The 21,066-nt window shown below is 39.1% G+C and overlaps 1 protein-coding gene across 2 annotated transcripts in view; it reads right to left on the reverse strand.

Moving 5' to 3' along the window:
* Nucleotides 1–10,420, reverse strand: part of xpo1b (exportin 1 (CRM1 homolog, yeast) b) — a 33,035-nt gene extending 22,615 nt beyond the window's left edge. The window contains exons 1-6 of one of the 2 annotated variants that reach the window (XM_061040750.1): nucleotides 10,086–10,420; nucleotides 8,561–8,692; nucleotides 8,244–8,345; nucleotides 4,287–4,359; nucleotides 2,505–2,566; nucleotides 295–339 (exon numbers count right to left, since the gene is read on the reverse strand). In XM_061040750.1, the coding sequence (XP_060896733.1) occupies nucleotides 295–339; nucleotides 2,505–2,566; nucleotides 4,287–4,359; nucleotides 8,244–8,345; nucleotides 8,561–8,686 (408 nt within the window). In that variant the 5' untranslated portion in view covers nucleotides 8,687–8,692; nucleotides 10,086–10,420. The remainder of the gene's footprint in view (nucleotides 1–294; nucleotides 340–2,504; nucleotides 2,567–4,286; nucleotides 4,360–8,243; nucleotides 8,346–8,560; nucleotides 8,693–10,085) is intronic. The other variant, XM_061040751.1, reaches the window with a different exon arrangement.
* Between the last annotated feature and the right edge of the window lie 10,646 nt (nucleotides 10,421–21,066).

Raw genomic sequence — 21,066 nt, forward strand, 5'->3', positions numbered from 1 at the left:
AAGACCACTTCAAACTCTAACTCACAGTTCACAGATAATGGAGGTCTGCCTGAAGCCATATTTAAAAGCGCTATAAGTACTGGAGTGATTTGGGTCTCTTGTTTGCACTAAAAGTTTGCTGTTCCTCAAGCTTCAACTCTCAGAGTTGTTGCAAAAAAAAGAAAAGTTTTAAGATGAATAAAAAATGTCTTCACCGTTCTTTCATCCTATAACAGCCGAGCTTCAGGGAGTGGTCATGAAATGGTTAATTTGATACCATTATGCTTTGCTCTGTCATTAGTAATAAAGTCTTACCTGAACCAGGATCATGTTCAACTTCCCAATGTACACCTTCTCTTTCTACAAAGCAAAAACAAACAAGGGATTGATTAATGGACGTCACAACACAAGCCTCTTGTCAGTTTAGTGCTTTTCTTTTTAAGTATTTGTTGGGTCATCGTCACACATGTTAAAATAATTACAGGGTGAGATGTCACAAACAGAATAACAGTTCAAGAAACAAAAAGTTTGACATTCATTGTTTTTGTGGGAATTAGAAGTTTATGATTATACGGCAAATTATGTTTGAAGTGTTGCTTGACATTTGTTTTCTGAATAAAGGAGAGATTTTCTGGATAACCCGCCAGTTATAAAATCCATGTCCCCGAGTATAAAACATACTTCAGTTACTATTCAAGAGCAGTCTGGTGAGTTTGATCATCTTAATCACTGTGATTGTGTTTAAAATGATATATTTAAAAGGTATGGCAGAAATAAAGCTGGAGTACAAAATCGGTTATCAAATATTATCAGCCGACAGGTAGTGAAAAATAGACCCGGCCTGACCTCTATCCTAAGCTAAGTTCTGGTTAAAGATTACACGTTGGCTTCAAACATTTAAACTGCTTATAAACTGTTCAGCACTTTTGTTTCAAATTAACTTTACCAAGTTTCATTGTCTGAAGAAACAAAAGTGAAACTTAAACTGCACAGACAGTCGTGATTTTTATTCAATAATCATTTTAGACCTTGTGCACACTACAGATGCTTTCAGACACAACAGATAACTAATAGGTCCCTGCTTCTCCAGGCCAAACCCCATAGCCTTTTAGATAATATAACATTAATAATTTTTTTAAAAGAAGAGTATGAGTAGTAGTTTGTTCACACATGATGACGGGGAGAAAGGCTTTAATGCACTGAACAAGGATGATTTATTATTCCAGACCTTTCTGAACACCTGCAGGACATAAACTGTAAAATAACATCCTGTTGTCTTTCTCTGTAACTGTACTGGTAAAACAGACTGACTCTTTTTATTCTCAAGCATCTTTTATGTACTGCAGTGAAAGTTAAATAGAAGTGATCAAATAAGTTAATGTCAGCCCACAACATGTACCGGTATTTTAGGGCTGTCGGCATTAACTTGTTCATCGCTATTAATTATGGCCTGAAATTAATTTTCTTCAACTGCAATTCAACAGGCTATTTTGTCCCTTTAGGCTCGCCGTAGATAGTCGCCCTCAGTGTCTCCCTGTAGTCACAGTTATGTAAAATTTGAATGTCTCATTTCACTTTAACAAACTCTCAGACAGCTCAGCTGACGAGTCCAAAGTAATATCCACCTTATGACATCACACATTTCAATGTTCACCGTTCCTTTGAGCTGTTAGATGTTTCCCGTTAATGTCGTAACCTTTGATCTAACAGAAGGTCCTTTCTTTATTTCAAAATAAAAGCAGAGTTGAATTCAGGCAAAAAGTAACGTAATCTCAGTTTAGGACAGTACAACATTTCAAAATAAAAGCATACAATTACTTTTTAAATGTTATATAATGGAATTTCAAACATGTATTGGAATTTAGCGATGAATGGGGATTAAAAACTGTAATCGTTTGACAGCCCTACTTGTTTTACATCCCTTACAGAAATACAACAGCTAATGAACATGAACTCAAACGTATAACTTAAGTTTGGCTGTGTAACCCCTTCTTCACACACTAGCAACAAGACTTCTTCCCTTCCATGATATAAATGCATTGTATATGTTTTACATGAATGTAAAACCAAACAGACTTTTTGAAAGCTGCTAATCCCGCAGGGAGTTAAATTTATTCAACATTCATGAAAAATTAATAGTACTGGACGGCTGTGCTACCTGTTACTTCTTTGAAAGAGACTTCAGTTAAACACAATCGTAACAACTAAACCCTGTGGTTAGAGTTCAGTCAAGTCGTCTGAAAACACTTTGAAAATCAGCCGCAGTCATCACCTCAGTCTGGACGACGCAGCACTATGGTTACCAGAATTACTGAGGTCTTTCTGAGATTGGCTAGGAGTAATGCCTGTTTACATTTTGCTCTAATGTCACATAACCAACGAAACAAAATAAAACCTACTCTGCAGGTATGGCTGAATAAAGCTGTAACTGACTGATTTTCTTTTTACTCTAATGATATTAAAAACCACTCCTGCACGTAGGCCACCTTTCAATTATCACAAAAATGTAATTAAAGTTTTCTCACCTCCACATTTGTTGCATCTGATGAAGTCTTGATAATTAGACCAACAACATACTTTTTGATACCTGCAAATACAAAAAAGAAAAATAATATGTAAATATCCAAGCAAACATATCCTGACATGAAGATTTGCCTGAAGCACATTACTCAGTAACTGGCCTCAATCCTCTGGCTCATAACTAGTTCAATCTTATCCCTGTATTCAGGGTTTGAAAAAAACAACAACACGATGCTGTCTTTCATTTTTCATACTGTAGCAAAGTCAGTTTGTAAAGACATTGATCTGTGCTGCAGCTGCCACCTAACAGGGTCTGCAGGGTAAACCTTGGGTCTGTTCAGTAAAAGTCACAATCTCCCACAAGTTCTTACAGACAGTCAAGATAGTCAATGAGAGCCGAGCATCTCCGAAAATGTCTTTTGTTTTGTCTGAAAAAAAAAGTTTATTTTCTCATTTCTAAAATTGTGTTCCCGCGGTGTCTGACTCACACTCAGACACAATGGTTGGTTGAAGGATAGGCTGGTGGCCCGGCACTAGCTTTGCCAATTGAACAAAACTTGTTTCTGTTTGTCCAACAGAAGACTTCCTCTTCCCAATAAAAAACCTCTTCTCTGAATGAGTAGTTAGGCGTTCTAGAGACCAGCATTAAGTTCATATGACAGAACAGATAAATATCGGCTCCTGACATCGGTTCATGCCACATTTTTGCAGATGGGCCGGTGTCTGTCAACAGGGATATTAGCTAACACCGATGTTAAACCGATGCATCGGTGAATCCCTAATAATTCATTACATTTCATAATCATTTCATAATCGTCACGAAGCGGGACAGAAGTGAGAGTGAGATTGTGTCCTCCAGTCAGCACCAATACCTGGAGATCTGAGAGGGGGAAATTTGGTTGTTGCAACAGCTAAAAAAAAAGAGAGGAGTAGAATCCATAAAAATAGCAAAAAGTTAAAAACAGAGATATTTACAGTATTTAAAAATGCACAGCAGGGTCAGTTTTTTTAAACCAGGAGCCAAAAGCATCAAGAATCCAACTCAGATCTGTAAATGTCTCTCACTTCATTTTGATTTGTTTATATGAGAACGGCAATATGCAAAATCTTAAATGACTTGAAAAACAGCAGGAAACACCAACAGAAGTGGAGCTTAAAGAAGTATCTGCCTGGGAATAAAGACAGGGAAATGTTGATATATGTTAAAGCAGCAAAAGTCAAGCATGTACAGTACAATGACTGCACTGAATAATATACTAAAAAGAGAAATGTAAATCCCCTATGTGTAAGACATCAAAATGCTGTGACTCCTAGTGGTCATTGTAAGAATAAGGCAACAGTATTATGTAGTGCCAGTAACCTGTTCCCTTTTCCCCTATGTGTACAATAAGATTAATGCTCTGAAACAAACACTGGCATTGTCCTACAAACAAACACACACTCCATCAGAGTCCTTAAGAAAAGTTACCATCACATTAAAATTCCAGACAAGAAATCTAAACAAGCGCAGTAATAACTTTAACCAAAGTTCCTCGACTTCTTCACAAAGCTTTTTCAATCAGTGCCGGCCTGTTCTGGCCGTTTCCTCTCTGAAACAGCTGCCACAGTCCAAAGCACAACCTGGCTTGCAGCTTGCAGCGGCCAGCGCGAGCCAGTCGTGCAGAAAACAAACCAGCATGCCTAGTGGGGGAACGCTTCTCGACTTGGCAACCGCACGTCACAACACTTTAAAAGGCACTTACACAAACAGATTTGTCTGTGAATTACACCACAAAATGTAGTTTTACCTTCACACTGATTCCTGGGGAGAATCTTCCATCTTGTTTTGATAACCGTTTCCAGAATCTGAAGAGCATAGTACTGTAACATGCAAGGAGAGAAAAGCATTAGCACAGAGCTTTCACAGACACACAACTACAAGCATTGTGTAATTTTAATAGGCACCAAAAACAGTATGAAGTCGGCCAACTTGTTTCAACTTGCATTTCTAAAAATTGGATTCAACTGTACCACATTTTTCATGCAGATTTTGTAATAGCTTTGCAGAGCATTTATTTGTATTTTTTTTAGATCTCTAAAAGCAGCATTAAGCTTAAACTCTGCAGAAGTCCTGCTGTTTCTCCCAGCATCACACCAGACAGCAAAAGACGGCAGAAAAAAAGACAACAATCCATTAACCAGCTTTGTCTCTGATTGCTCTGAGGGTCGGTCTAATGCTCTGGAGAACTTCTATGTTTATGTACTTTCACTGATGCTACAGTCACTACAGGTTATAAGGTTGGGCATCGAGAACTGTGTTTTTTAAAACTGAACTGGCTCCAGTACATTTGAACTGTAAAGTTTTTAAGAAAAATGCAATTAGATTTTTGTTACCAGCTCCTAAAATCGTAGTACAAATTGACAGATATTTAGTCTTCAGCATCAGTTGTGAAAGAGTCAACACATAAATGTAGTCTGCCTGATGCATGTACTCATCAGCGTGGATTGTTTAAAAAAAAGATGGTATTTTTAGAATTATAACAAAGCAGAAACAGCAGGGGTGTGACAGCTGCACGGTCACATCGGATCAGATTTTCCAGCAACTTTGTGTTTTTTAAGACAATGACTACAGCAACTCATTGGATTAGTTCAAGATTGTGCAAATTATAGTTGAAGTTTATTTTTAATGATGTTACTGAAATCAAGAAAGTATGCATGCAAAATAAGCCAAGATAATGGGACTAGCAATCATGCTTTGACTTTGAGCTTGAAAGCTCAGAAGTTTTAGCAGCTAGCTACAAACTAGCAAAATGTCCTCTGAAATTTCAGTGTAAGCAAGGGGAGTCAGCTGTTTGATCTATGTGGAAACAACTTGTGCTGACTAACTAGGGAGATACACGCAGGTCTAACTGCCATTTTCCACAGTCCGTGGCGCTGCTTTGCTCCATCAGACGGCGTGGACCCTAAGTGAGGTTGATTTACTGTTTATTCTGTACCTGTTTTGACTTTGTGTTGATTAAGTGATGGAAAATACAATCCTGAGTCTGGTTATAGTGTTTTATTTTGAAGTTGACCTGATGCTCTGTGCGTTTTCTTGTCTGACTTCCTTTCTACGTAGATCTTTTCCGTCCAGCTTGACGCATGCTTGCAACGGCTCCGCCGAAAAATAGACTTAACGCATATTTGAAACGGAGCAGAGCGTAGTGGCACTGCTGGCACGCTCCAGAGACGGACCACAGCACTTGGAGCATTGAGTGGCAGCGCTGCGCTGCCGGAGAGCGGCAAGCACGGACTACAGTATACTGCCAGGTAGCCGCTTTGGGAAATGGCACGGCAGAGGTATAAATCAGGCTCAATCCCACAGTGGCAAAATGTATAAATACTAACCATGTAAAACAAACAATATTAAGAAAAGCTTTTTGCCAGCTAATGTTAGCTAGTGACAAGTAATCCTTAAATCTGTTAACATCTTTTAGTTTGTCTGTTTTGGAAGTCAAACAGAATGCAAAGAATCTGAACAGGCCCCAAGTAAAAAACAGATTTGACATACAAATCCGATCCCATAAAAAGTCATCGATACCCAACCCTTAAACATGTGAGCGACTTTTCTGACACCAAAACATAGATTATTGTTCAAATCCAAGTTGGGCTTGAATCAGATCCCTTTAACTGGTGTGTCATAAGGAACAGCAAGACCAACCACAGGTTATGCCTTATATTCATTTCAGATTGCTGAATAGTGAAGCATGAAGAGAAAAAACAAATTAAAAAAACAAACTGTTTATTAGTTTTGTTTTTCATCTAATGTTACTTCAACTGACTGTTTCAACTGTAGGGATCATCAATTGAAGAGTATAAAAAATAAATTAAGAATGGCATGTAGTAAAAGATGTTATTAAAGCAGGATTAACAATGTGCTACAGACAATGGGACGCTGGAAGATTAAAGGTGAAATCTCCTCAACAGCACACTCACTGACAGGTGTCACTAGTGCTGCACACATTTCTGGCAGGTTTTGTTTCACCTTTAACTGCCACAATGTCACAAAACCACCACAAGAGGTAAGAAGAGAGAAGTGCCAAATGCTTTGCAACTTTTAAGCTGGCAAATTCACATCATTAGAGGGTCTTGGCTGAAGGACTGAGGGGAACAGAGGGGAGAGAAGGGAGAGGATGCACTGTAAAAAAGGAGAGAAGGGTGGGACGGGAACAGAGCCATGATCCCTACAGGTGAAATTAAGCCCTCAACAGATTGTCTCTCTATAATGGATCCTACTGACTGCAGCCTGCACCCTCCCTCTGTCCAATGAAACAGATGCAATAGAAACGGATGAACAGAATTCAGTCAAAGGGAATTTAAAAAGGGTAGACCTTGTGGAGGCCTGCCGTCAAAGCCTAGCTGTGTCATGATGCACAGGATGACACACCCCTTTTCTTCCTAATACAAGCCATAAACATAATGGAACATTGTGATTAATATCAAATAGTCACAACTTGAATTCATGACATTGTTCATATATCAGAAGCACTGCAATAACTAAGAAAAAGCTCAAAGTGCCTTAAAATGATGCACCTTTTTAACCAATGAAACAAGATAAAAGCAGAATCCAAGAGGTGTTTACCTTGTGTTCCCTCTTTTCCTCTAATGCTCTTTTTGGAAGACTTAACATTTTAAACACTAGAAAAAAGCACTGTTGATACAGCAACTTAGACATTAGTCATGAACGTCAGTATTAAAAGCAATCTTACAGGCAAGCCAAAAAAGAAAAACAAGGCAATGTCAAGGTGCGTGCTTTGAGGAAGTTCTGAGTGCATCAAGGTTTATAATTTTCCGAGCACATGCATTCAATTCAACTTCTGGACATCAGACAAGGTTTTATTATCCAAGCATTAAAGTTTTTTGAGGGGTTGTTATTAAAATTGTCAATCTCTGAATGCAAAATCACTGGAATCACTGTTCACAGGCAGTTTGCTGTATCATCAGCTGTATCAGTGCACAGGCGGGGCAAAATGTACACGTATCTGTAGACGAACCAAATCTGAAAAGTGCAAATACCAGCTGAAACTAGCCACTGGTAATTATGGTTTATATATTTTGATTCATGTTGTACATTGGAAAATTAAGGATGTGTGTTAAATTAAACTATTGGCAAATCTCTCCATCTGTGTGACTGTTTATATCAGCTGGACAGATACAGATACATTAAATACAATAACTTATCAGAGCTCATGCTTCTCCAGCTCTTTGCTCTGAAGCAGTGTTTTATTTTATCCTTGTATTTATTTATTACTATGTAATGTCTTGGATTGTTCCTGTCTCACTTGACAAGTGTTAAAGAAAATGGCTCATGATGTACAATTCAGACCAGTAACCCTACTAAGTCCTGATAACAAGCCAAACTGTTACAATAAATATTAACATCTCATTAGATTGGTATAAACTAAAATAATTGAGAGGATCACCACCAGAAAATCTGTCAATCATTTACCTGGTGGTTTCATACCCAACTGATTTTATTCAATAGAAGTACAGAGGTCCTGAATTGATGAAGAAGCAACTGCTGTGTCCACGCGCACTAAAACAACAGACTGCTTTCAATTAAAAAGATCCACCGAATAGTTTGTTTCAAATCATTCGAAACATCTGGTTAGCAAACCCCTGTGTTGCTTTTTTGTTTTTTTGTATTGCAAATTTTGACCAAACACTTCCTCAAAGCACATGCAAGAGTCTTCCCACTGATGTTTTCTGGACTGGAGCTAACTTACTTTGGTGTTCATGTTCTGGGAGAACTCAAGGATTGTGTCCACTCTCGTCCAGGCGTCTGGGTGCTCTTTTAAGTGTGTCAACACTTCCTGTGCCATTCTTTGCTGTTTAACAAAAATAAATGACACAATATATGAATGACAGTTTAAATTTAATTTATTGATATACAAATTAAATGTCTAAAGTTGGAGAGCATGAACTTAAATATTTACAGATTCTTTATTTTAGAATTGATTCACTGTATTTTGGCCAGGTGTGAAATAACAAGTAATGTGTGCCGGATGGTTAATAAAGCATTTGCATATGAGTCACAACATACCTGAGGTCCAACCCCATGGTATAGACAGTTCACCACATTATCCAGCAGGTTGATATCCAGTTTCTGGTTGAAGTCCAGCAGCTGCTGTGCTGCATGGTCTGCTAACATTGTCATAATTGCTGGCATAGAGCTCTGTAAGGAGGACAGCAGAGGGAGGGGGTCATGAGTGCACAGAACACATTCAACGGGACAAAGTCATGTGAACTGTGTGTTTAGAAACAATTCCAAACAGCTGACCACTAAACAAAGGTCCCCCTCGACCCACAAGAGAGATGTCATTTTGAGAAGCTCATGTGTCACAAGTTTGACAGTATTGAAAAAGAAACGGAGAGTTGTGTTGGCTCCCCTTCTGTCACTAAAATTTGGTGACATTTTTAGGCACTTAAGTCTACCCCAGGGGTCAGGATTTGTAAGTAGCCGCGCATTCAGCAGATACAACTGAATTCTGTCTTTCAAAATGGTCACAAAACTTCTGTGAAATAAAGGGCTTTACCCAACTTGCATCACGATCTCTTTGCAAAAATGGGTTAATATTGATCTGTAAGTAGATCATTCATAAAAGCAAAAGCAGGAACCAGTATAAAGTAAACTACTGCCATCTGTCTTCTAGTAATCAAATACATATTTAAGTGACCATATTAAGACGGTTAACGGAGCCACGTGCCGGATATACTAGGCGACGTCACGTTGTTTACATCTGCAAGTGACGGGATCACTCCTCCAACACACAAGTCGCAGGGTGTGAGGTTAAAAACACTCAATAATGGATGCAGCTTACACCTATGTTGACAGTCACTAGCATTGTCTGCAATGTAAACCACGCTGCACCAACACACCTCACATGCTAACATTAGCTGGCTTTAACACTGTTCTTCAGGCTAGCTGTTAGCACTGTGGCGCACAAACAGTTCACATGTGGGGCTTCATCAACCACTCCCACTAAAGGATACCAGGGACGGAGGGTGCCCATACATGAATCTCCCTCTCAGTGTCCCCTTTTTTACGACGCTGTTTCTGGAAGTTGACGGATTGTGTCGCGGCTGCTCTTCGCGGTGCCTGGCAACGGTGTGTCGTCACGGTTACACGGTTTCGAACGCTTTACATTACGCAGAGATTAAAGTTAACGTCGGCTACCGCTAATCACCTAGCAACATCATTTTGACATCCGCTCACATCACCGGAGGGATGCTGCTGTGGTGGGAGAGGCACGGATTGAATCACTTATTCATCTGTACTGTCGCATGTTACGAGCTGTAGCCTCGCTTGACTTTTAGTTTGGTCAAGTTGTAGCACTTTTGTTAGCTAATCCGTATAAAGTGGTAAACTAAGCTAGCAGACAGGAGGCTATTTGAATACACCACTGATGATATTCTGAATTAGCTGAAGAACAACTATGACAGGCAGCGTAAACCCCATACAACACAACTTAATACCAACACCATTATGCATTTTATTGCCTCTACAAGTTAAGTTTAGGTACGTTAAACACAGCAAGGCAGGTTTGCACTTCACTTCAGTTACCTACCTAAAGTCCGAGGCTCTGACTGAAAAGAGGTCTGCCAGAGAAGCTACAAGAAGATAAAGTGAGTAGTGATTAGAAAAGATTCTTATTTCTGCAGCGTTGACTATCTCCAGCTCCAGCAGTGAGTGATGTCTGTATGAACCACTGATGTGGATTACAAAACTACTATCACGGAAAACCCTGCAATATGTCCCTCCGATACATTTTACGAAACAAAGTAAACCTTGATTGACTAATAAATTCCTGTTATTAATTTTCCAGCGGGGCGGTGTAGAGGTTGTGTGCCTGCGCCTCCTCTCCTCTCTCAACTAACTCTCAACCGGTTGAAACCGGTTCAGACTGGGAGATTCCATCTCGGTTTAGTTTTCAGCCGATGGCGCCGCGTAAAGTTTGGACTGGGGTCACGCCCACTCTGCGCTGTGATTGGCTGCGGCCGTGGCGGAGACTTCCTACTTGGCGTCTCATTGGACAATTCACCTGTCAGTTTATTTCAATTCGCTCAAGCGCCCACGCGACTACTCCGCCCGGAGAGAAAAGGAGGGCAGCAGACTCCCATGCAGAATGGACTTCTACATGACTCCGCTTTTCACAATAAAGAATAAGTAAGCGACCACTGTATAGAGCCTCTATTAAGGGTCAAGTTACCATCACTAATGTTCATGCAATATAGCATTGCTGTGCAAAAAGGGACTTATAACTCGTGGCTGTTTACGTTTTTATCCACTTAGACTGTGTGTATGCTCCTCTTCTTTTAAACGTAATATATCCCTAAAGGACGGTGCCTCTGTCATTCAGTTACACTGTCGGGTTGAGTGATGTGATAGACCTCTAGTACCATTCATTTGCCTGTTGCTTGTAAGCTGGTAATTTTCCACCAGCCACGAGTGGGAGTGGTTACATGATCATGAACGCACGGGGTTAGAAAAACGACTTGAAGGAGAATTTGTCTCCCTTATGGGCAACAGCAACAAAGTGGACCGTGGACGGTATAAAAAATAAAGTGTCAGTAGCAGCAGAGAGTCGAAATGTAGGGGCACTGTGTTTATTTTGCTAATTGAGAGCCATATACGGCGTGCAGCGCTGTCAATTGAGGATGCAAACATGACAGCGTTTTTTTCTCCTTTGTGGTCACGTGGTCCAGCGCGCTACTTGATGGAAAAATACTGGATTTGGTGTGTAGTGGAGACAGTACACAACCCAGTAAAGTCATTCAGGGAGGCTTTTTCGAAGGGCGTTTGAGCCTTTACCCAGCAACACTGTCTTCCTCTCATCTGTATCATGTCTTTGCTGTGCAGAAGAGCATTTATATACATCCTTTATATTATTTGAAGTAGTGCCATTTCTGCAAACTCGTTTTTCTGTTCTATTGGACTTGATTTTATAAACAAACGTCACTGTATCCTTCAATGTTTTTTGATGCATAAGCTGAGGAAAGTGTGACATTGCAACAAAACCTTGTATTACTTTTTTTATTTTGTTATAAAGTTGAACATTTGTCAAAACTCATGATGCATTATAATTGATCTACTTAAAGCATAATATGCTGTTATACTACCAGTGCATGCAACAATGCAAAGCATCATGTCATATCCTAAAATAACAGTACATCACTTGAAACATTTTTTTAATGTGCATACGATTCACACAGAATTCCTAAGTAGACCTGCGTCATTATTTGCTTAATCTCCCCTTTCCAGTGATAATGAGTAAATTTAGGTCGTTTTCTGGAGATTTCAATTTATTTTTCTAGTTAACTTGGGATAACAATCCTGGTTTTTCTCATCAGCATCATTATCCTGAGAAAATGTACTCATTGAAACAGAGTCAAATAAAATGCCTGGATGTATATCCACTCTCTACCCACGATGGAAGTTATTATATCTGTTCACAGTTGGAGTGTGACTGTCCTTGGATCAGCCTCACACCCCAGACAGTTGGCCAATATCTGAGCCTTTGTTGTTAACAAAGAGAATGTCAAAGCCTGTTGGATGTGTTGGTTTATGGATGCATTTTGTTTGCCGTCAACCCCGACGTATTCCTAGAATCTTCTGCCCCTAGAAAGAAAAATAAACGCACACCTCTGGACACAAACTGGTCGGCTGGCTTTTCAGGAACACAGCAGTGTCTGAAGTTTAGATGAAGATGCACACTATGCTCCTTTGTATGCACTGTGTGCTCAGTTTTCCACACTTGTGATACAGAATGCAATATGAAATTGCCAAACAATTAAGCATGCGTTTTACATGTTAACCACTGTATTGCATTTAGTATGGTCCAGAGGAATACATCAGAAAACATCAGCTATAGGTAGTGGCAGTAAGTTAAAGTGGTGAAAAAAACAACCCTCACACCACTGATGATGAGGGGCTTAATAATAGTGATAACAATAATTTTAAGAGTAACTGAAATCGCAACAGCACATTTCAAACAAGGAATTGAGCACATGAAGACACAAGGAAGTCAGAAACATCAGCTTTATGTTCACTTTATAAAGTTGCACTTGTTTATTATAATTAAAGAAATAAATTAAAATAATTTCATTCAGAGAGAGATGTGGTTGAACTGCCTTCAGATCCTCACTGTCAACAGAGCTGAGCTGTGAGTGCAGTGCTGGAATTTATTGTTACACACGTGTGAAGTTTGGAGGTAAGCAACCCCACTCAGTGAGGCACAGGCTGGTTAAATCTCGTTCTGTCCGGTTCGGCCATGGTAGTCCATTTGCATGCATTATCGTTCCACCACACAGGGGAGCTGACCTCCATGTGGCAATCAACTTCAAATCAAAAAAGTTTAATTTGCTCTGCTGGCTCTAACTACTGTTGTCCAACAATATAGAAAAACATCAGAGAAAGTGTGCACAAGTTCAGACAAATCAGACAATAACAAAAGTTCTCATCAAACATATTGTAAAAAAAAATCTGCTGACACTTCTGCTGATTCTACTAATAAGAAAACTAATATAATAATAATAATAATGTTATAATGAACCTTTGTGACATAACTACCTTTTGATAAACATTTTACTTGAGTCCATTCTTTAGCCAGGAATTAGTAAAAACAAATAACAGCGCCATCTTCTGCAGCTGATCCGTTTACAGTATTTTACATGCGATCCTGGAGCGCCCTCTGCTGGGGAAACGTCAGACATGCACCCATTTAAACTGTTGAACCGAAATACAAACTACGTTATGAAGTATAACCATAGACTGTTAAAAATAACACACAATGTAAACCACCCACATTTAAACCATGAAAACTCTGTTTACGAAACAAACAAACAAAAACAAACAAACAGTTGAATCCTAGGCTGTAGCTTCAATCTAGTTTTTAACTGGGTTAAAAAAGCATGTATTGTGCAACATAAAGTACAGTCTGTGTACTAAATGAAGTGTGATATACAATTTCATAAGAATCTTAAAGTTTATTTACATTTAAACTTCAACTGTCTTTCATATATGACTGTTTTAGTACCTGTTTTGTTCAACGTTCAAAGTTTAGTTAAAATGACCTCTATACAAGCTGATCCGTATTTCTAAACTAATCATTCAGAATTCAACCTTTATGTTCCTACAGCAGGTCTAAAACCTGAAGTGTGACTGAAGAGTTGTATGTCTAACATGAGGTCAGTGTCCTCGGCTGGGTTGCCAGGGTGAGGAACACTCTGTGACCCCCAGGATACATCACTGATGATGTGTCTGAGTGCATCATAATGTCCTCTTACTGCTTAGAGTTCATCTCATCTCTAAAGGCTAGTTGACAGCTTCTGTTTATATGTTTTAATCGATATACTTCATGCTGTTAATCGGTTTGATAAAATCTGTTGGTCTCTTATTATATATACAGACCTTTCTTTGACTTCTCTTTTCTTCTCCTTTGTTTGTTTTCGACATATTTTTAACTACACTACTTTTTTTTTTAAAGGTTTGAAATAAAGACATCATTCAATAAAGTAATCAAAAAACAGTTATTTGACATCCTGGTGATTTTTTCTTTGTAATCTTGGACAAATATGTAAAATATTTTGAAATTTGTTCTCTGTTGTGAGTTTGCCCTATTCAATGTGTGTGTGCGTGTTTTCATGCAGCATGTGTTCAGATGACTGTGGGTAGGATTTATTTTGTGGTTCATTTGAAGTCCATTGGATTGTAGTCGACATTTTATTTTTTACACTCCTCTTTGCAGGGAGAACAATATAAAACTACCCCCTTCATCTATTTTAAATGTCCTTTGTGATTTTTCTAATTTGTTGTGTTCATGTTCCCTGACACAGATTTATAAAGCACTAAAACATGAAACAGAGTTTTAAGGCACCTCTTCATAAATACATATACATACTGTATGTTGGTTTACTGCCCCCTAGTGTTGGATAAAAGCATCTGCGTGATAAATACATGCAGGTGTTGCAACATCTGGATGAGACTATTATTAAAGATCTCAATAAAACAGTATTTAAACCATCCGTCATTCTAGTCCAGCTGGTGTTTTGCAACTTGACCTTTAACTCCATATGAAAACAACATTAGCCATCTGTCCACTAGATGGCAGTAAAGATTCAAATAAAACATGAATCTGCAGCAGCTCACCACATCTTTTCCTGGGAACTCCTCAGCAGCTCTCATGTCTCGTACTGTGAACAACCAATCACAGCATGTATACACTGCACTGCAGGCCTGTACAAAAAGAACAACCCATCTGACATCATCGTTGTGTTGGTCCACTTCTTCAAGTTTACAACTAGAAGTCAGTGCAATGAAACAGACATCTAAAACTGAACAAAATCACCAACACACTCTCTTAAAAGCTCAAATATTTATTTTTCACATCCAGTATCAGACCAGCAGCTGAACTACTCCAGGGCGATGGAGCCGGTTGATGCACAAAAATGAGACGACAACAAATGTTATCAACCAGAATTCAACGGTCTTAATCTGTATCTTGGTGGCATCTTTTGAGCAGAGTGTTCTTGCTAATGAAACAGATAATTACTCAGAAACCTTGAACAGAACCTATTTTGTTCTGGTTTGTTGTAATGTATCGACTCAATTGAACAGAAGAAAGAAAGCTCACCTACAGTGGTTCATAAAGCTTCAGGCTCTTTAGGTGCTGGACTATAGGATGGACATTTATGACTCTGAGACATGCAGGTGTCTTTCTTTTTCTACATCAGGCACTAGCCTGTATTACCATGGTTACAAAGTAGTTGCATGTAAACACACTCATTGTGTTTATGCTGGAATAATGCACTTTGTGGTGTTTAATATCAGAGATTTGTAAAGTGCACAGATCTAAATACAGGACAGACCTGGACACTGTTAACTTTATAATATAAAACAAACACAGATCATTACACTCGGGGAAGATGTCTGCTTCAGAGGTAAGTTTGTGTACTCACTTCACTCTGATCATTATGTCTTAACGATGATCATTAACAATGTTTTCCCGTCACAGACGATCAAATTGTTTCCGTACCCAGACGTTGAATTCACCGCCGAAGATCTGCTCCACGTGTCCTCGCCTTTTGGATGTGTCGTAAGCGTCCAGGTAGCTTACACTTCTGAAAATCCACTCTTTCAATGTTTGATTTTCACACACTGTTGTCAGCATTTTCATAAAGATGGGGATGTGTTTTATTTTCATACATCTCAGAAAATAGGAGGATGTGGACATGCATGGGGCCTGGTGACTTATTCCGATGCTACTGATGCTCTGATGGCCACGATGGAACTCATCGACAACAAAACATTCACTGTGGGTCGACAAGCACCAAAGAAGGAGAGAAAAGTCCAAGATAAAGGATCAGAAAGCCCTTGCAGCAAACCCGAATTTTTCCATGAAGATGACTTTAATTCCATGCCACCATGGAGACATCACAGACCTCACAGACTTTATCCACCTGCGTACAGCCAGGTATTCAAACGATTTGAAGTCTCTATGTGGATTTAAAGCTGCCTTGATTTGAATTAAACTTCTCTTTTCCATTTTTCAGCCAGAGTATCTTCGTATTTGCAACTTGCCCAGAGATTTCCATCAAAGGCACAAGGTGCTCGGCCTCCTCCCTCTGAGCTCCACCATTGTGGAGGTACGAACTCTTAAGTCAAAGTGGGAGTGTGTGAGCTAAAGTACGGGGGACCAGACTGAAAAATGGGGACTAATGATGGGTGTGAAAAATGAAACAAAGCCTTATTCACTTATCTGTGCCCTTCTTTGAAATGTGTACCAGTATTTATTAATTGAACTCAAAGAGATGAGATGTATTTGAACTTTGAGATGCTGCTGTTTATTTCTGCAATGTGTTGCATCTACCCTCCAGATGACCAGGGACACCGTCCTGGTGATGCTGCCAGACTTTGACATCGCCATGATGCTCAAGAAATTCCTGTGTGACTTTTACACTGGATCCAGACGCCTCTCTGTTTACTATGAGAACTTTGACGGCAGGTTTTACCCTCTGATAAGGACAGCACCAAGAAGAAGCCATCAAAATCATCGATTCCAGTTCTAAATCTTTAAAGGACCTCTGAGACTTTCAAACGTCGACCTGCTCAAAACAACTAAATAAAACGGCTTCATGTAAATAAAGAACTGGCTCTGCAGTTTTAAACTAATTATCAATCAATCCATTTATGTATAGCACTAAATCAAAACAGAAGCTCAAAAAACAATTTACAGAAGAGCAAGTCTAGAACATTCTCTTTGTTATTTTATTTCAAATCAAACATGAGCAAGAACCTGACAACATTAGGTAAGGAAAAACTTCCTCCTAACCGGCAGAAACCTAAAGCAGAACCAGACTCATGTTGAATATTCATCTGTAGTGACCGTGTTAGGCTGACGGAGGGAGGAAGCGGATGTAAAGGATCCAAGCAGAGAAAGACCTTTTTTTCAAGGGGTGATGCTTTTTTTTTAAGAATCTAGAAATAGATTAAACATTGCTCTCGTCAAAGCTACCAGACTGCATTGGAAGAAAAGGATCATTTTACCTTGCAAAACCGAGGAGTGGCTGGTCTACCACTGCTTCAATCAGTTAGTTTGTATGCCATCTTGTGTCTTACTTCAATGTTAACTCTAAAGTTACACAATAACACAAAAACTAGAGTAGACCAGCAACTCTATTGTTCTTAAAGATAGAATTTACACATTTTTCAAATGGAATCTGGTAGCTCTGCAGAGAGTGATGTAACTGTTTGCTTTTCCTATCTCTTATGTTGTCAGAAGCAAAAAGTAACAACCTGAATCTGTCAGTGCATATATTTTGATTTGGTGTGCTGCAAGGATTCAAGGTTACCAGTACAGCTATGCTGGTGGGGCGGGTGATCTATGGGACCAATGTTAAATGTTCTAACCCCCCAGTATGTTATCTATCCATCCATTACCTAATCCACTTATCCTGTTCGGGGTCGCAGGTGGCCTGAGCCGATCCCAACTGTCATTGGTGGAGAGGCAGGGTACACCCTGGACTGGTCACCAGTCAATCACAGAGGTGTCAAAAGTATTCACATTCATTACTGCGGTATATGTACTAGGGTTTAAAAAGACTTGAAGTATCAACTCAAGCTTTTGACTCAAGTAAAAGTGTAAAAGTACTGGTTTCAAAACTACTTCAAGTATAAAAGTAAAAGTAATGTAAGGGAAAAAAAATGCTATTAAGGACAAAAGCTTAGGCCGCGCCACAGGGGCCTATAGTGCACTACCCCACCTGCCCAAAAAAACATTTTTCTAAAGGCCATAATGACTATAATGTTATATTAAAATGTTAATGTTGAAACATTTGGGATGAACCTGTTTCAGCCACATTTATGCCCACTGAAAATGAACGCATTTTAGTACAATGCAAATACATTAAAGAACCAGATATGTGTATACTGAGCATTAACATGTGTTTCATGGAGAGGAAGATATGATGATTAGTTGCAGTAGTATTGTAATGGTGCAAAAAGTCAAACTTCAGAGGCATGTTATCAATAACCTTTATTGGAATGTAAATGTATATCCAAGCTTAGCTGCAGGAATCTGTGAGGGCAACGGATGTAAGATAACAAAACTGGACAAGAAAATTGGTGTACCCCAGGGCAGGCTTAGTAACAGTTACCCTTGTATGGTTGTCTTTGTACGGACATCTTCGTACTAGGCTACATACGTCTGCTATTTCCTTGCTGGAGTGTGATGTGATTTGTGTCATGTGCAGGTGCGATGGATCACGTACAAACCAATAGGGTGTCGGAATGGTATATGTTTATACTTCTCATCCAACCACAATCAAATTTGTGCGATCTTAAACAAATGCTTTACAGCCACCTGTTGCTGCTGTAAGCAAAACACTGCACATTCTGCACATCCACCACAAGATGGCGCTCTGGTCCCTCTGAAGTAAGCCAGATACAGATACAGATGCTACAGCTAAAACACTTCAACCCACAGACAGACACACAAGTTTAGTTTTTCTTTAATTAACTTTGATTGACGTATATTCACTATCTCTTCTATTAATTCTGAATTATTAATGGTTCTTCCTGCTTGAAAACATTTATGTACAACTGAAAAACATTTAAAATAAAACACAAAGTAAAGTTCATTTGACCGTGTGTTTTGTAATGCATTTTATTCTGACATTACGTTTCTGTTTATTTTAAGCATTCCCTGATGTAACTTTCAGGCAGTGACCTATTTTTCCATTTTAGTCCAAATTTAACTTCACATGATGTAGTTACATCAAACCAGAGCAGGAAATCAGTTTTGCGGTTTTGTTTGTCAGCTTCCAAAGCTTTTGACCTGAATTACTTCACAGAATGAACTTCTTTTGTTAGGCAGAAACATTTTTCCTGGGAGGAAATGTCTGGTTTTGTTCTTTTAACTGGATGTGTTTATGGGCTTAGAGATGAAGTCGGTATAGCTTTTAGTTTTAGGTTCCTAAAAAGGATGATGTGGAAATGGCAGACAAAGCAGAAGTCAACAAACGAGTGGTAAAAAATAACATACTTGCGAGCAAATATGAGTATGAAGCAGCTTCTCTTTGGGCAGGAAAATCCCACCTGTTGCTACCTGCTGCGTTCACACATCTGCCCAATTTGACAAGGTGGTTGGCAGGAAACATTCGGGTAAAGACGTTAGATGATGTAAAGATGTTTCGTGCAAGTGTGAAAGCATCATTTCACCCTTTTCATCCGTCCTATCATCATCATCATAATAATAATACATTTTATTTAAAGGCGCCTTTCAAAACTCTCAAGGTCACCTTACAAAGAAGAGATAAAAACAACAAAGTAACAACACAACGATAAAATGAACATTAAAAACACAAATGTACAGGATGTAAAGGAGTTATGAGACCGGATGGAGAATGATCAGACTGAATATGCCAGTTTAAAAAGATCATCTAAATATGTTCATAAAAGTAACCTGACCGCCTTACAATCCTCAATAAACTGATGGTGCTTCTTGAGGATTATTTCCACATGTATACAGTTGTAAAATATCAATGTATTGACTCTTTTTTGACCGTTATTAAATTTGCCTTAAGTGATTTGTGTGCTCCAGTATTTTCTTTGTTTCCTGTCTTGAAGAAGGTATCCACTGAATTATTCTTTGTACGTCTAAGATCCTTCTCTCAGAGCACCGACCTCCATTTGAAAAGTGGCTGAAGCACAAGAGTTTCCTTCTACTTTGAAATATTATTATTTACCTCATTAAAGGTTAACTAATTAATTAATCAGTCTATTGAACTGTTGATTTTGGGGGACTTGTGAGAGATGGAATAAAAGAAAATCCATGTATCTGGTCAAGACCAGATTTTATGGTTGTAAACTTTTCTGCATAAACTGTACAAATAAACCCTCTATATACTGTAGACTTCTCAGGTCAACTTCTTTTCTTCTTGGCCACTATAGAAACCTCGTGTCCCGCTCTTATGAGTATGATTATAGCACAGCTTGATTTATAGCAGCAGAACTTGATGCGATAACAGAGGCAGTCTGTCTGCAGATTGGAACTTGGGCATTGACGTATTTGCTTTTCAGGTAAAGAAATGTGGTGTGCTCTAAGATGAACAAACAAAATGAGCGGGGATTTTATTCCTCAAGGCTGAAGAAATGTATGCCAGAAGAGAAGACAATATCCTTGATATAAAAGTGGTTGATAGTCCTCAGAACTTAAAAAAAAATACTGCATATTAGCAAATTTCTTGCAAACGTAAATCAGAATTTGATAGAAGGGCAACTGGTTGAAGATCTTGAAGAAGCCTTTCAGAGGAGAGGTGATACGTCTTCAAGATGTTCAACCAGTCCAGATGCCTTTGGATCAAGCTTTAAATGTACTGTGACCTGCAGGACGTCTGATAGACAGTGTGTGTTTCTCACTGTTCATCTTACGTCACTGTCGCTTTTTAAAGTCCATTCATCTTTAACTTTATCTTTTAACTGGAAGATTTAGTCATCAGATGTCTGGAAGTCCTGTGAAACACACGCCCAGATGAAGAGAGAGAGAGAGACACTAAAGTGCAATGTACAACAGATTTGTTCGTTAAGTTTACAGGTATGTATCGAGGGGCCTGTTTGTCTTAGAGAAGAGAAAACAACAATCACCATGAAGCTTTAAGAAGAGCTGGACACTATTGAAAGAAATGAGTTAGCCTTACTCTGGTCACTCCTCGTGATGTCCTTTCTGCCATGCACGCTCAACAGACACAGATCTTTTTTGAATTAAAGCTCCTGTGAGGAGATTTAAATGGTTATGAAACACAGTGAAATTAATACAGATGTGTTTTTAAAGATTTATTTTTGGGCTTTTTGTGCCTTTATTGGAGAGATAGGACAGTGGATAGAGATGGAAATCAGGGAGAGAGAGAGAGAGGGGAATGACATGCAGGAAAGGAGCCACAGGTGGGATTCGAACCTGGGCCGCCCGCTTGGAGGACTACAGCCTCCATACATGGGACGTGCGCACTACCCACTGCGTCACCAGCGCCCCAACTGATGTGTTTTTATGACCC

This window comes from Labrus mixtus, chromosome 6 (assembly GCF_963584025.1).
Source record: "Labrus mixtus chromosome 6, fLabMix1.1, whole genome shotgun sequence".
Lineage (NCBI taxonomy): Eukaryota > Metazoa > Chordata > Actinopteri > Labriformes > Labridae > Labrus > Labrus mixtus.